Consider the following 15,749-nt stretch of genomic DNA (forward strand, 5'->3'; position numbering starts at 1 on the left):
GGATCTTCACCTAAATCGAATCAATTCGTCCTTGTCACACACCCAACCTGTCCACAACTTTTTGAGATACCCTGCACACAAACAATCAGACAGACAGAAAGGGGCGAAAACATAACCTCCTTCCCCTCCGGTGGTGGAGGTAATAATACGTCATAGTCTTTTACTCCTTGGGACAGATACAGTGTGGTATGGATGGGAAGAAACTGCCAAATGTGTAGAGCGGTTGAAAGTATGCTCAGGTGGAACAACTTGTGAGAGACCCTTACAGCACATTCCGTGGTTCAACGAGGCTCGACGAAGAAACAGAGAGGTTCCAGGGATGATGCCAACTCCTGTCCCATCAGAATGGCAGTACATCGCTGGATTCTGTCCAGGAGAGATAGGTGACAGGCCAGAGCATCAGCCCAAATATGGCAATAACGAGTCGTACTCCATGACAGGTCGTATAGTGGTCACGTGTCGATGGAGCATAGCTGCTTGAGGAAGGTATCACCGAGCACGAGATAAGCAGCCAAGGCGCTGGCAGGCTCTTTTAGCTCCACCAAAGATGTACTTTCCACACTGAGTTTTGGGCTGATATCCAATCCAAGCAGACGGGTAACAAGAAGTTCCTGCAAAGCTGAAGGATCCATAGACAGGGTTGGAAAACAAGGTGATCTTGAACTAGACACAGGCAACAAGTGGATCTTTTTTTTTAGTTGAAACTAACAAGCCAGTAAGCCTGGTGTTGGCTTAGTGGTTAGGGTGGCAGCTTGGGATACTAGGGTCCTGAGTTCAAGCCCCGTTGGCCACTGAATTAATACACCAGGGGGTTGACTCAGCTTGTCATCCTTCCAAGGTCGGCAAATTGAGTACCAGCTTGCTGGGATAATTGAGCCATTCGAGTATCCTGCTTCAGAGTGGCGACCCATCCAGGATTGTGCCCAATAGCCCAGGAAACTGCTTCGGCAGCACCGACACTCTCTGTTCAGAGTATGGTTCCAATTATTATTATTATTATTATTATTATTATTATTATTTAACAAGCCAGTCTTTTCCCCAGTTAATCACACTCCCTAGGTCCTGATGGAAAGTGGTACTGGCATGGACACGGGAAGGAGGAGACAAGGTTCCTGGGTAGGTAGTATACAGTGTTGAATCGTCTGCGTAAATGCTGAATTGAGAAAGAATACAATCGGGCAGATCATTGATAGAGAACAAGAACTATGTTGGAGCCAACACAGATCCCTGAGGAACACCAGCTTTCGTATGATGGACAGGGCACGACTGTCCCTCATGTACCACAGAGTCGTATGGGATATTAAGTAGTTTCTTCTTGTTCTTGATTTCTGCTTCAGAAAAAGGTAACGCACATACATCCGTGAGAGTTCTGTGAAGGTCGAATCTCCCCACCTAACCCTCCTAAATGTTTTGACTGGTGGATGTTGAACAGCATATGCGAATACAGGACAAAAAGTGGTTTGTCAGTTTGTGATCTTGCAGCACAAGGCTGCACGGTGGCATCATTGGATGAGGGCATAGCTGTTGCCCCGATGCAATGCCCTCTGCTGGTTTGGGCAGGAATTTGTAATTTGTTCAGAGTGCCGGCGATAGCTCGACGACTCTTCGCAAAGGACACCGTGGGATCTTTAACTTCCACCAACGAGTGCTGGCAGACGGGACGCCCATTTAACATCCAGCTACGGGACGGCACACACATTGATGAATCACTCTGCCTGTGAAACACCGGGATGACAGTTTATAGCTGGGTCGGGACTCAGACTCAGGCTATACAGTTTAGAGACGAGTATGCGTACCTCTTGGCCATCCAATCAGCTCAGGTTTAAGGGAAAGGTATCTCAAACATGGGGTTTCGGTCCATATTGTGCCGTTGTGTGGGAATGATGGGGTTCGGGGGAGAAAGGTCCCCATTGTTTTAACTATCTTGTATAACTAACTCAGGGTGGTTGGGAAGTGTCACGTGAACTAATGTTGATGATGATGTACCATACTCTTTACAGAGCGTTGGTGCCTCGTAAAAACAGTTTATTGCGAAAGGTGATAGTGGGTGGTATGCCATTGCCTTCACAGCATTGTCTTTAATCTATGCTTTTAAATGCTGAACATCAAGCAAGGAAGCAGCACATACCGTTTTTAATGGTCTTTGGTATGCCAAGGCAAGGGGGGGAGGGGGGGGTTGAACCACTGATCTCCCAGACTCGGAGAGGACGTTCTCACCTTGACACCACCGAGTCTGGTTCCTTGATTGATACTGATAGTGATACAGTTTATTACTGTACACTACATTTCAACATCGATATGTTGTTGCCTAACATGTACACACAATACTCCGGTTGAGTTCATCTTTGGACCTTTCATTCTTTAAACATCCAAATTGCAGCCCCATGGCTGGTGATAATGCGCTCGGTGGGTCCACCCTTAAATAATGTGTTGTTTGTGCGTGGCATCATTAACTTTTTTTCCTGGGTATAAATGCTACTGTTCACGTTGTACGTTTAGCGAGTGTAATTGCATTGTTTGTTTTTTTTTCACTTTGAGGACAGAAATGTAACTTTGTAACGGAGAAACGAGTACAGCTGAGAAGAGAGATAATTTTCACACTGGCATGGCCACAGGCAAAAAAACAGGACAACCATAATTGTCCTCCAACAAGGCTCGAGTCCCTCGTTTTGCTCATTGTTGTTTTCAACAGGAGTCTGCCACCGATGTGTTACCCGGGTCCTCAAATGTACCTCTCCAGGGAGGAAAGGACGTCCGGAGGGTTGGGGCTGGGCTCGACGATGAGGCGGTTGTGTTGTGAGGGGGATCAGGAAACATGCTACGTAGGATGTTCAACATGTTCGCTGTAGGTCAACGAACCGCTCCGACATTTTCATTATCACTTTGGTCAAGGATGTTTAACTTTGCATACAGTAGACATGTGATATAGACATATCCCCTTCCCCTCGCAAACCAACCCTCCACCACAACCCTTCCTCACCCAAAGGCTGTGCCCAACTCCTTTCCCACTCTCTCCTTGGAGGGGTAGATTGGTGCTCTTGTGCACATTCTGAGTCATGCCTATTGAAGGTTACTTGATGATCGGAATGTTGGGCTTGAGTCTTGATGATAGACAAAGATTCATCGTCTTTCCAACTGCAGACGTAAATTAAATAAATCACCAAGCCTGGCATGTTCACGCAAGGAAATGTCGCAACGTTCAAAGTCCACTCACTGGCAGAGATGATCAGGGCGGTCGGGTAGAACATGCCATCCACAGGCTTTACACGGGCCCACATCATCGGGAGTTTTTGCAGTATGGGCTGCAAGATATTGTTATGGCTCTGCAAAACCAGCACTCCCCCGAAGCAATGGCACACAACATATAGCGATTCCCGAGACGGTTATTCCATTAGAATTCGTTATAGATATCCTTTCCCTTGCGTGAAGTGGGTTATGTGACAATATGCATTGCGAGGGCTTTAGGTCGTGTTTCCCCCCCAACGTTGCAGCATTTCCCCCCCAATTCTGGGTGAATGAGGCTATTTCCGCTGCCAAATCTTAGCATGAGCGGAGCTAGCACCGGGGTAATCATCCATCCAACACTGAGGGCACTGGAAAACACCCATCGCTCTGCCAGATCCGCTCTCAAGCACCTCCCTCACCAGGAGATTATAAAGGGCTGTACGTCCCGCACATTAATTGCTCGGGTCTCTGGCTGTGCATTCTTGGAGTCACAGAGCGTGCAGGGGGAGTGGAACGGACCCCATGGAGAGTGTGGAACAAGCGGGAAAGCCACTTGTTATTAACTCGAAGGGCACTTGGTAGAGCGCATACCTCAGCCCCATAATGCCTAATCCACGAGAGCATATTGGGCCCAATACATTTTAGATGTCATGCTATTTATCGTTTTTGACTCGATCGCTCAACGGGGAAGAATCACTTTAAAAATTAAATAATCTCGTATCCAGATCCGGACTCGGATCTTCACCAAAAATTGAATCTATTTTCTGTGCCCACACACCCAACCTGTCGACCAAGTTTCATCTAAATCCGTCCACAACTTTTTGAGATATCATGCTATATTGGTACGAATTTGGAAGCTTACTGCACACAACAGCCAGGTCCCAAAGATCAGTTATATTGGTAAGTATGTTTGTAGTCAGGGTCCCGTCCCTTTGTTTAATGGGTGATTAAGTGTACATGCGCTGCGCAGTTATTTTATAGATAGGATTTTCACCAACAACAACACCCTGCTTGCGGCATTGTCCGCGCTCTTTGCGTGCTCACCAAGCGTTTCGTTCTGGCTTGGCACCAAATAAGGGTATGCGTCATTTTCCGCCCAATGGGCGACAAGCGGATCAAAGCCGGGGCGGTCCTTTGGAAGAAGGCGGAGCCGCGACACGCCGTCTTGTCAATGAGAGCAGGCGACGGGGGAGCGGACCGTGCCCGAGAAGGACGACGAAAGGAAAATAATTAATAATTGCGTCCGGTCTGCTCGAGCGTGCTTCGGTCTAGTCTGCGTCTGACTGCATCGCGCGCATCCGAGGCGTCTCGTCTGGCGCATTATTACAAGAGTTCGACGACCTCATCACGGGAGATCACCTCGTCTCGCCTCCTCTGGGTTCGGCTCCCCTGGTCCGTTCTTTGGCGACTGGTGCTCCGGGAAGGTGCAGACGTAGAGCCGCGCGAACGCGACCAGGTAGCCAGCACGTTCTCGTCCCTCAGCTCGACTTCCCTCCGGGCTGAAGGAATAATAAAGACCTCGAGGTCCATCTCCGTCTGGGTATTTGTGTGTGCGTGTGTGTCCGTGGGCCCCGTCTATAAGTAGAATTGTTAAGTGCTTTTTGTTGTACATTATTTGCATTGCTTATTCGGATAACTCTGCTCTGTCTCTCCCTGCCTATTATAAATAAATATCCCTTTTGTTGAATGTACCAGCTCGTTTCTGTGTTTCTTTCATTGGCTGAGCACGCTGTGTATTGAGAGATAGCGAGGGTAAATTGTTTGTTTGGTCCGGCGCGGCTCCAGTAACTCCGCTCGGTTACGCCGTATCCGAGCCGTTACCTGCGACTCGGATCGACAGAGTCGGCCGAGGGTGTGGTTCCCCGGTAGTTAGACTGCATGGGTATTTAGGTATATTGAAATTGGCAATTGACCCTTCTCCACGTGGTCGACCTTTTGGTGATCTTCGGTCCGATAAGGGACTCGTGACCTTTCAGATTTATCTGAAAGGTACGACCTAAATTTCGGGTTAAATAACAGCGCAGTCGGTGGAGCCGACTCTACTGCTCCCCCTCGCGGTTGTGCTCGCCACCGAGACCCGGCACCACAACAATATTGTTACGGTGCTGGTGGTCAGCCGCGAGCCGACCTCTCTGACGGAGCCGCAAGTCGAGTCGGCCCGACCGATTGCCCGAAATACAGATCGCCGCCCGGATAACTCCGAGGCCGACGGGTCCTTGTGCAAGAACCGAAATACGCCAATGGGCAGACCACGTGGGGTAGGGTCGATTGCCAATCTTCAATTTACCTAAATACCCACTTAATCCAACTACTGGGGTATTCCACCCTCGACGGAACTCGTACGGAACAAGCCGCTTGAGCAAGCCTGTCCCATGCGCGATTCCGAGCGGCTTAATCGCCGAGAACCGTCGGTCCGAATATCCCCCTTTTACGGCAAACCAACGGCTTTCTAACTCCCAACACACGAAATGCTCAGTCAATGAAAGAATCGACGCGACGAGCTGAAAACATTTAACAATTGGGGTATTTATTAATAATAATGGGGAACGAGGGAAGCACGTAAGAGCAGAACTATACCGACTATACGAAATGCAATGCAATCATTTACAGCACACAAAGCACTTTACAGTTTCCTACTTATTAGACGGGCCCACGGACACACGTACGCACACACACACACACCCAAGAAATGGTGGCTGATGCCTTTAATAACGGACTCTAGCTCAGAGGACAGATGAGCTGAAACCCAGAACCTATCTCGAACCTCCACCTCATGTGGTCTTCAAGCTGTTCGGACCCGGGCTCCAGCGAGAGCGAGCTGGCTCCAATTGCCGTGAGCCGCGATCCTTCCCGAGCTCCAGCGAATCCTCTCGCGCTTCTGAACACATGCTGGTGAGACGAGGTGCTGATCCTTCCCATCGATGCGTCGCTATCTCGAAGAACCACCTCCAAGATGAGGCCGATGAGTCACACCAAGCCGGGAACCAAGCGGAGAACAAAGAGCTCCACAAACCAAGAAGAGCCAGCCGAGCAACCAGCTCAACTCTCTTCCGATGAACAAAGCCTCTCTCTTCGACGAACCAAGACAGAACTCAAAAAGTGAACCGAGCCAAGCAGAACCCGAAGGTCTGCTGAAAAGCCAAGCCGAAGAAAAAAGCTCTCCAAAAAGCCTCCACCTCGCCAAACAGAACCGAAGCTCACTGAACCAAAAGTCTGAACCCTCGCCAAGCAGAACCCAAAGGCCTGCTTAAAGCCAAGCCGAAGCAAAAAGCTTACTAAAAGCCAAGCCAAAGCAGAAAGCCTTCAAAAAGCCTCCTCCCTAACCCAAGCCAAGCAGAACCTGAAGGCCTACTGAAAGCGAGCTCTAACAAAGCAGAGGATCTCTTCTTTATTCTTATCGGCCCCTCCCGGCGTGACTCGTGCCCTCGTGCTCCATCCCCCGCTCAACCACGGGCGGGAGGGAGTTGTTGACGTCATGAATCACGGGACGGGAGGGCTCTTCTTCCTCTTCGCAGAAGAGGGGGAGGGGCGTCTTTCTTTGTGTTGTGATCGCTCACTAACTATTAAATTAAATCACAGCGCATCTAATTGATTTCTGCCCATTAAACAATGGAAGGTGAACTATCTCGGGAACAAGCACTTATCGACATAACTGACTAAAGGAACCTGAGTGTTGCGTGCAATCGAATTCCCAAATTCGTAACAATATATTAGTTTCGCCCGATCTCTCAATGGTGAAGAATCACTTAGAAAATTATCAGATCTGGATTCGGATCTTCACCAAAATTGAATTAATTCTTCTTTGTCACACACCCAACATAACATGTCCATCAAGTTTCGTCCAAATCCGTCCACAACTTTTTGAGATATCCTGCACACAGACAAACAAACAAACAAACAAGAAGACGTCGTGCAGAGCACAATACTGTACTTGCAAAATACAAAAAACAAATTTGACCTCAAAATAATTGGTGGTTGAATTCAATGACAAAATATGCGACGAATCTTCAAATTTCAAGTCGATGGGATGAAAATTGTCAATTTTTGAAATACGGTTTATGTTGACCATTTGGCCTATGTGGACCTCCAAAATAAATGGTGGTTGAATTCAGTGACATGATATATACATTCTCTTCAAATTTCAAGTCAATCGGATGAAAATTGAGGATTTTATAAATCTCACAAAAGTTGTTGACCTTTGGCCTATGTTGACCTCAAAAATAATTGGCTGGTTGAATTCAGTGACCGGAAATATAAATCCTCTTAAAATTTGAAGTCAATCGGATGAAAACTGAGGATTTTAGAAATACCACCAAAGTTGTTGACCTTTGGCCTATGTTAACCTTTGACTTCAAAAACAATAGGCTTCTTCCATATGACAAACTCTACCATGTGGTGAAGTTTCGTGAAGATCAGTTTAAAATTGTGACCTGAAGGTGAAGAAGGCGAACAAACAAAAAACCAATGTCACCCCGTGTCTTGCCAAAAGGTGACCACGTGTGACTTCTTTAAGGTCACACTGAGGTGAACAGAGCTGCTATCCACCAGGAGCGACTCCTTGAGGAATATCTGCCTACGAGAGATTCCGATGAGAATCGTTCTAAAGAGTAACCATGAAAAATATGCGTTCGCCTCATAATGTCACCAAATGACGTCATAATGTCTCAAGCTTGACATATCTAGAAAGCACTCATCGAGGTGTTCAATTTGAGGTATTACACGATATGGTACCTAAGATTTCAAAATTTGACCTTGGGGTCAAAAACTTTCGACCTCCAGTGCTAACCATGAAGGTCAAGGCCAATCGCCACCAAAAATTAATCAGCTGAGCGCCAGACCATGAACTATATTCCCATGAAGTTTGAAGATGATCCGATCAAAATTACTCAAAAAAAAATAAGGTTTTCGTCGACTCCCCTGATTTGCGACAAAGTGACCTTGACCTTTGACCTTGACCTTGAAAATTTTATGTGCTGAAAGGGACCTCTTTCGGACTCTGATATGCGAAGTTACAAAAATTTCCAATGATAACTGTGCTCTGCAGAGTGATCGATACGTGATTACAGACAAAAAATAAATAAATAAATAAAAAATAACATACAAGCTGACTCGCATATCTTGCAAAAACTTCGTTTTGGCAAGATAACAAGCAGTCATAGACTGGTACTTTACGAAATCGTCAACTTGACCTCTGACCTTGTCTAATAAAAGCTGTCTCCAGAGAAGGTCGCAACGCAAACCAGAAGTTTCTACGATGATTCTGTACCAAACCATCAAAAATCGAATGTTTGACCTCACTGTGACCTTGACCTTTGACCGATTTTGACCAAAATCTAATCAGCACTAGCCATCACCCTCCTGAATCACGTGGTATAATTTGACATTGGTAGCTTCTTCCGTACTCGAGTTATCGTGCCTACAAACAAACACACAAACAGAGGACGGAAGTGATCAGATTTCGTAAGTAACAAACAGACAGACAGACAGAATAACAAAATAAACTGACCAATATACTTGAAATATCTTCGATTTTGCAAATAACAAACAAGCAGTCATAGACTGCTACTTACGAAATCGTCAACTTGACCTCTGACCTTGTCTAATAAAAGCTGTCTCCAGAGAAGGTCGCGACGTAAACCAGAAGTTTCTCCTATGATTCTGTACCAAACCATGAAAAATCGAATGTTTGACCGATTTTGACCAAAATCTAATCAGCGCTGGCCATCACCCTCCTGAATCACGTGGTGTAATTTGACATTGGTAGCTTCTTCCGTTCTCGAGTTATCGTGCCTACAAACAAACAAACAAACAAACAAACAAACAAACAAACAGATGACGGAAGTCATTAAAGATTTCGTAAGTAACAAAATGGAAAGGGGTGAAAACATAACCACCTTCACCTTCGGTGGCAGAGGTAAAAATAGTACATAACAGAAGAAGATGCAAAATAACAACTCTTTTCACGTCATCAGATGCACAAAGCGGCTAAAGCAATTTTTCCTACTCAAGGGGGCACAATCCTGGATGGGTCACCACTGACGCAGGATTCTCTCAAATGGCCCATTATTCCCATTAAGTTGGTACTCATTTTGCTGACCTCGGAAGGATGACGGGCTGAGTCAAACTAACTGGTATAATCAAACATAATGATAGGGGACCCTAAGATCTTAAGTCAGCCACCTCAACCGTTAAGCCAACACCAGGCTTCAAAAAAAGTATCCACCCATAATATAAGTTTTATGAACAGATGAGGTCTGGGAGGGTTAAGATATTTGATGTGTAGAACCAGGATATATATAATATGAAACCATTTGTCCCGTTTTCTGTTGGTGTTTTCAATGAAACTCAGTGATATAAAAAGGGTCAGTGGGTTGTGCTTTGGGAGAAAATAAAATTGATGAGGAGTGAAGTCCACATTGTTGTCCATGTATATATTTTTCTTTAATTTGTGTTGAATTGGACCTGTTTGCTTATTGTGACTATTATTTATTATTTATCTTACCAGACTCAATTATTGTGGGTTTGGGTTGGGTGGGGGGAGGACGAGAGGTGGTGGAAGCCTCGAGGACAACAACCTTATTTTTCTTTGTACGTGTTGTATGGTGAATTCTACCAACTTTTAAATTTTAACTTCAAATGCCTGGTTTATATATTTCATTAATGTCTTTTTATTACCTCCACCACCTAAGGTGGATGGAGGTTGTGTTTTCATCCATCTGTTAATGGGATATCTCAAAAATGTTGTGGATGTTTTTCAGATGAAATTTGGAATTTTTTTTTAGTGGAGTCTTCATCATTGAGAGATGGAGCCAAAAACGACATGTGGGACGAAATTTCAAAAAGTTGTGGATCGATTCGGACAAAACTTTGTGGACATGTTGCGTGTGTCACAATGAAGAACTGCTTCGATTTTCATGAAGATCTGAATCTGAATATGAAATTTTTTTTAAAGTGACTTCATCATTGAGTGATAAGGATAGAACTGATACGTTAGCACGATGTCTCAAAATATTATGGACGAATTTGGATGACACATGGGTGTGTGACAAGGATGAATTGATTTGGATCTGGATATGAGAATTTTTTTTTTTAATTTTACAAGGGATTCTTCACCATTGAGAGATGGGACCAAAAACGATATATAGCATGACATCTCAAAAAGTTGTAGATGAGTTGGTTAGGTGACAAGAAGAAGCAGATTCGATTTTGGTTCAGGTCCGGATCCAGATCCAGCCGATCAGTGGGATAGAAAAGATAAACTGTTCAGCCTGGAGGAGGTATGCACTCTACCGAGTGTTCTTCTAGTTACCTCTGCCACAGAAGGTGAAGGAGGTTACGTTTTTGTCCCTTTCTGTCTTTGTTTGTGTGCAGGATATCTTAAAACGTTGTGGACAGGTTCGGTGTGTGACAAGGATGAACTGATTAGATTTTGGGGAAGATCCAGATCCGGCTACAATAATTTTTTAAGTGATTCTTCACCATTGAGAGATCGGACCAAGAATGATATGTAGCACGATATCTCAAAAAGTTGTGGACGGATTCAGACGAAACTTGGTGGACAGGTTGTGTGTGTGTGTGTGTGTGTGTGTGTGTGTGTGTGTGTGTGTGTGTGTGTGTGTGTGTGTGTGTGTGTGTGTGTGTGTGTGTGTGTGTGTGTGTGTGTGTGTGGCAAGGACGAATTGATTCGATTTTGGTGTAGATCCAAATCTGCATCTGGATACGAGAATTATTTAATTTTTCAAGTGATTCTTCACCATTGAGAGATAGGCCCAAAACCGATATATTACTTTATAGCATGATATTTCAAAAATGTATTGGGCCCGATATGTTCTCGTGGATCAGGCATTACGTGGCGGAAGTATGCGCTCTTCCGGGTGCCCTTCTAGTTTTCTCTGTTTTCTCTGCAACCGCTTATCCGATTGACACAAAATTTTCACCATCAGTGCGACTACTCATGTAGAATATTGTAATGATAATTATGATGTCGTAGGTCACGTGGTGTGGCAGCCATGTTTGAAAAAAGGAGAGATTTTGGACGTCTATCTCCGAAACCTTTCGATGGACAACCAATATTCAGACAGATGTAGGGATGTTTTCAAATGATAGTTTCTTGTCTTTACAGTGAAAAAATTAATTTGATTAGGGGATCATGAAATGCCGATAAAGTTTTACCTTGGTAGCAGCAAAGTGTAATTTATGTGCTTCTGTCTTATGTTCTGTTCCAGCCTTCTCCGCAAGCTCCATACCAGAAAACCTGGATGCCATCGTGATAGGCAGTGGGATCGGCGGTCTCTCCGCAGCAGCTCTACTCGCCAAAGCAGGCAAACGGGTCCTGGTTCTGGAGCAACACAGCAAAGCTGGAGGATGCTGTCACACGTATGGCAAGAAGGGATTTGAGTTTGATGTGGGTAGGTTCTTGGTCCACTCTAATATCCTCAGGAAAGATTGATGCCAAAATGTGTGAACAAACATGAATGCACACAAGCATGATGATAAAGCTGACATTGTGTATGAAAGCACGGAGTCCCTATGGTGTTTGGCAGTGCCATTTGTGTACGTGTAATTGATTCAATCGGTGTATTTAATCTTGAATTGCCATGGTTTATAGTGTTGCGGTTCTCGGAACCGCATGCATACAACAGATAGGTGTCCCAAGACAGTTATTCCATTATTATATTGTAGATAGTCCCTTTCCTTTTGTTGAGCGGGACAACAAGTGAGTGCGTTGCGATGATCTAATAGCTAGGGTTGCTTAAATCATTTTCTCCTTCATTTTGACCCAACTCTTCTTTTCGTCTGATTATTCCTGAGGTAAATCAGCCACGTGCGCCTTCGCTGTAAGGTGGGGCCTCATGGAGGCCAGCGCGTGCGGCGCCGCTGTGAGGGAACTGCTGCACAGAGACCCTCGTTTCCAGGCAGGCCGTGGACCCGGCATGTGCGGCGAGTCATATAGTGCGCTGAGCAGTGCGGGATTAGCGACTCGAGCTTCCGATGGTCTGGGGACGATTGCCGGTTGCATTAAAAAGGCATGCGAATGAATACCTCTTAAGAGGCTGCACGAATGGTGTTTTTCACCACACAGGAGGCACAGCCAGCACGACACCCACGCTGCACGAAACGCGTACGGAGGCCAATAAAGACGACTCCACGCCATGTTGGGTGGGATACGAATGTGCGTAGTAGAAGCGGCTTGTTCCTTTTCAACCTCAATATCTGACACATATTGGTGTTCGCCCCGCGCACACGCTAGCGGAGTCATGTGAATGCGAGCGCTGGCCACGTGCATAATGGCCGAACCGCGCGCACTATATGGAATGTGCTCGAAAGCAGACACGTACGCCGCTCGCGAAAAGTGCATGGATTTATCCATAACGATGTACCTTTGGCCCTTGCTGGCAGCAGCGGATTCTCCCCGGATGGTGAACGTCTTCTTGTCTCTTCGGCCAGCGAAGCTGCGATCGAGCCGGGGAATGTACAGTGCGGACCACGTTGGCGCGCGGAGCGGGCGCGTTGATCGGCGCTGGTCGGGAGCCCGAGCAGGCATGCGGGACCCTCGGCCGGTTGCCAGGGCACGGCCCGGGGGTTTTTGCAGGACAATTCGTGTGCCAATTTCAGTGTGGGCGATTCATGTCATGTCATGGGGTCGGAGCGCATTATTCCCGCTGTCTGGGATGGCCTTGCCGGAAACGAAATGAGGCGGTTTCTGGCCAAAGTTGGTGGGCCAGGTGAGGGGTCAGGGCCAATCGGAGTGCCTGATTCAGGTGATGATGTTTCGATTTGGCATGGCGCCTCCCCCCAAGCTGCAAGTCCTCTAAAGGTCGGAGCAGTCCCTCCGCCTTTTTTTTTCTCTCTCTTTGTCTTTCTCCGCCTCTCTCTTGCTATTGCCCCGCCTCGTCGACACCGCAATGACGCGCCTCCTGGTGTCTGGACTCCGCCTCCTCATCTCCACCCACACGACGTTGACCCCACCCGCCTGCCACTCCATCCTCCCACTCTGGACTGCGCCCCTTCTCTACTTAAGGTCCTTCGTTCCGAACACAGTCTCCACACGTGTGGCTGAAGCCAGAGACGACGCACCCACTGTCGGGTACTGCACTACGGAGCATCACCCCCCCCCCCCCGGTAACGTATTGGTGGTGCGTCGTGCTATCAGGCACAAAGGTACAGAGAACATAGCCTCAACTCCTTTCCCTTCCTGTTGCAAAACTTCCTCTTCATCGGGTTTTTTGTGTGTGCGTGCGTGCGTGCGTGCGTGCGTGCGTGCGTGCACGCGCGCGCTGGTGCCTGTCTGCTGAAGTAAGACTGCAGAAGATCATTATCATTATTATTGTTATTAATTTCGCATTAAGTCTGCTCTGTGTCCCCCTTTTGTAAGTTGCCTGTTTATTTGCTGCACCACACCTCTCTCCGCCATCTCTGCACAACACACCCAAATAAATCTTTATCGTACCACATACCTTTCCTCGCCCATTGTAAATAAATTATCATTGGGAATGTTCCCAGCTCATCTTTGTGGTTTCTTTCATTGATCCAGCATGGTCCGAATCCTAGTTTAGCCAGGACTTTATTGTCCCAACGATCCCTTCCTTTTAGCCTGTACGTCCTTGGCAGTGTCGCTCGGCTGCATCCGATCCGGTAAAGTGATCCGTTTCGGACAAGGCATACCGAGGGCGTGAGCCCCAATAATTAAACCACGTGACTAATTAGGTAACCCGAGTAACCCATAGACGGGAGGACCCTAGGTCACGCGGTTGAGTTATTGGCGTTCACGGTCGGTTAAGCGACCCGCCGCGTCTCGGAATTATCGGTGTGCGACGGCCTACAATTCCCGGGAGTCTGGTGGGAACCGAGATAGCTTCCCCCACCTAGTGGTCTTGTTACCCGACCCCTGGCCCACAACAATAGTTTTTAACGTTTTGCACTTCCATCTCTCAGGTAATTGTCTGGTATGTTTTTGATTTTATTAATTTTCACGAGCACATGTTTTGCAAGTGACCTTTAGACCATGTTGACATCTTTCGTTGAGTATTTTCTTCAGGTGGTTGCAAGACTTTTGTGCACATCTTAATTTGTATTTTTCTTTTAATTCTTAGGCATTCACTATGTTGGTGAGATGCAGTCACGCACGATTACTCGGCTGCTTATCGACCAGCTCACCGATGGACAATTACAGTGGATACCCCTCGACGACCCCTTTGACACAGTACTCTTCGGGGAGCCAGGGAAAATCCGCCGCAGGTGTCCCTTATTCGCTGGACGTTATCATTACTGGGAGGGTCTGAAAGCCGAATTTCCCAAGGAGCACGAGGCTCTCGGAAAGTTTCAAGACCTCCTGCAGGTCTGACTCATCTGGCTTGAGGCTGGTTTCTTAAATGTCTCTAAATGCTTGTCTGGAGCAAGGATTTGTAAAGTTTGGTCTGTTTGTTGAAAATAATGATGTAGCATTTTGAAGTGCTTAAAAGCATTAGAGTATATTTATTTATTTATTTACAAAACTCAATGTTTCTGTGTGTGTTGGTCAAGTTCAAATGCAGACCTGTAAATAAACTTTGGTTTTTACGACAGTTTTGAAATGGTTGAATTTGCTTCGCCAATAGCGCCGCCGGTTAAAAGTGCGTACAAATATGTACTGTATTCTAAAAACAAAATTTACCGATCATCGTAAAAGGAAAAAGCACATGCAAGTCATCGCACTAATATTGTATTAATTGGTTGTAACGGAGGAAATACTTTTAACAGAGTGTCGGTGAACTCACGAGGAGTTGTGAACCTTTTAATAGCTACGAATCGATCCTGGACAGGTTGCCGATGAACCACCTGGTACCAGTAGGGGGGGGAAAGGAATATGGTTTAACCCACTCCACCACCAAGCTGCTGTTTTTATGATGTGACACAAAATGGCATTTTGTCGTGAGGGTACAACGTGTTTGATGATGTGCGTTTACGCCTACCCGAGTCTGTGATCGGCTTTGAGCTGCGTAATTTGTGTTCCAATAGATCTCTGGAGACAATAACAATGCGTTTCCTTCTAAGCAATATATTCCGAAAGTGTAAGTGTTGTTATTTTTTTTTTCTGTTTGTTTGTTTGGCTGTTGAAAAATTCCTTTAACTTGTTTGTTTTTTTTGTTGAATCACATATATCGATGCAGGAGGCACGCCTTGGGACCCTTTTCTTGGTTCTCCTCAAGGTGCTGCCACTTTGGGTTGCCCGAGTACTTGCTCGCACTGGCCTCATCCACATGCTCACGTCGTACTTTCGTCTCGCAGCTCGTTCACTGCACAGCGTGTTGGAGGAACTCACGTCCGATGCCGATCTCCGTGTTGTGTTGAGCTATTGCTGCTTTGACTACGGTACGGTCACAAAGGCAGGATATGGTCTCGTCGTGCCAGGCCCACCCACATCACCCCATCGCTGATGTAATGATCCACAGGCGTGCAATTAACACCTCGTACACTTTTGTGATATTACAGGCTGACCTTCATGGATTTCTTGAATCGGGCTGGATTAATATCTACAGCGTGCT

The 15,749-nt window shown here is 46.3% G+C and overlaps 1 protein-coding gene across 4 annotated transcripts in view; it reads left to right on the forward strand.

Moving 5' to 3' along the window:
* The window catches only part of RETSAT (retinol saturase), a 35,452-nt gene that overhangs the window by 4,427 nt on the left and 15,276 nt on the right, over positions 1-15,749 (forward strand). For all 4 annotated transcript variants that reach the window (XM_085877978.1, XM_085877979.1, XM_085877980.1 and 1 more), the window contains exons 2-4: positions 11,451-11,633; positions 14,319-14,563; positions 15,375-15,576. In XM_085877978.1, coding sequence (XP_085734104.1) covers positions 11,451-11,633; positions 14,319-14,563; positions 15,375-15,576 — 630 coding nt within the window. The remainder of the gene's footprint in view (positions 1-11,450; positions 11,634-14,318; positions 14,564-15,374; positions 15,577-15,749) is intronic.

This window comes from Eptatretus burgeri, chromosome 4, assembly GCF_056783735.1.
Source record: "Eptatretus burgeri isolate ZD-2024b chromosome 4, Ebu_testis_v1, whole genome shotgun sequence".
NCBI lineage: Eukaryota > Metazoa > Chordata > Myxini > Myxiniformes > Myxinidae > Eptatretus > Eptatretus burgeri.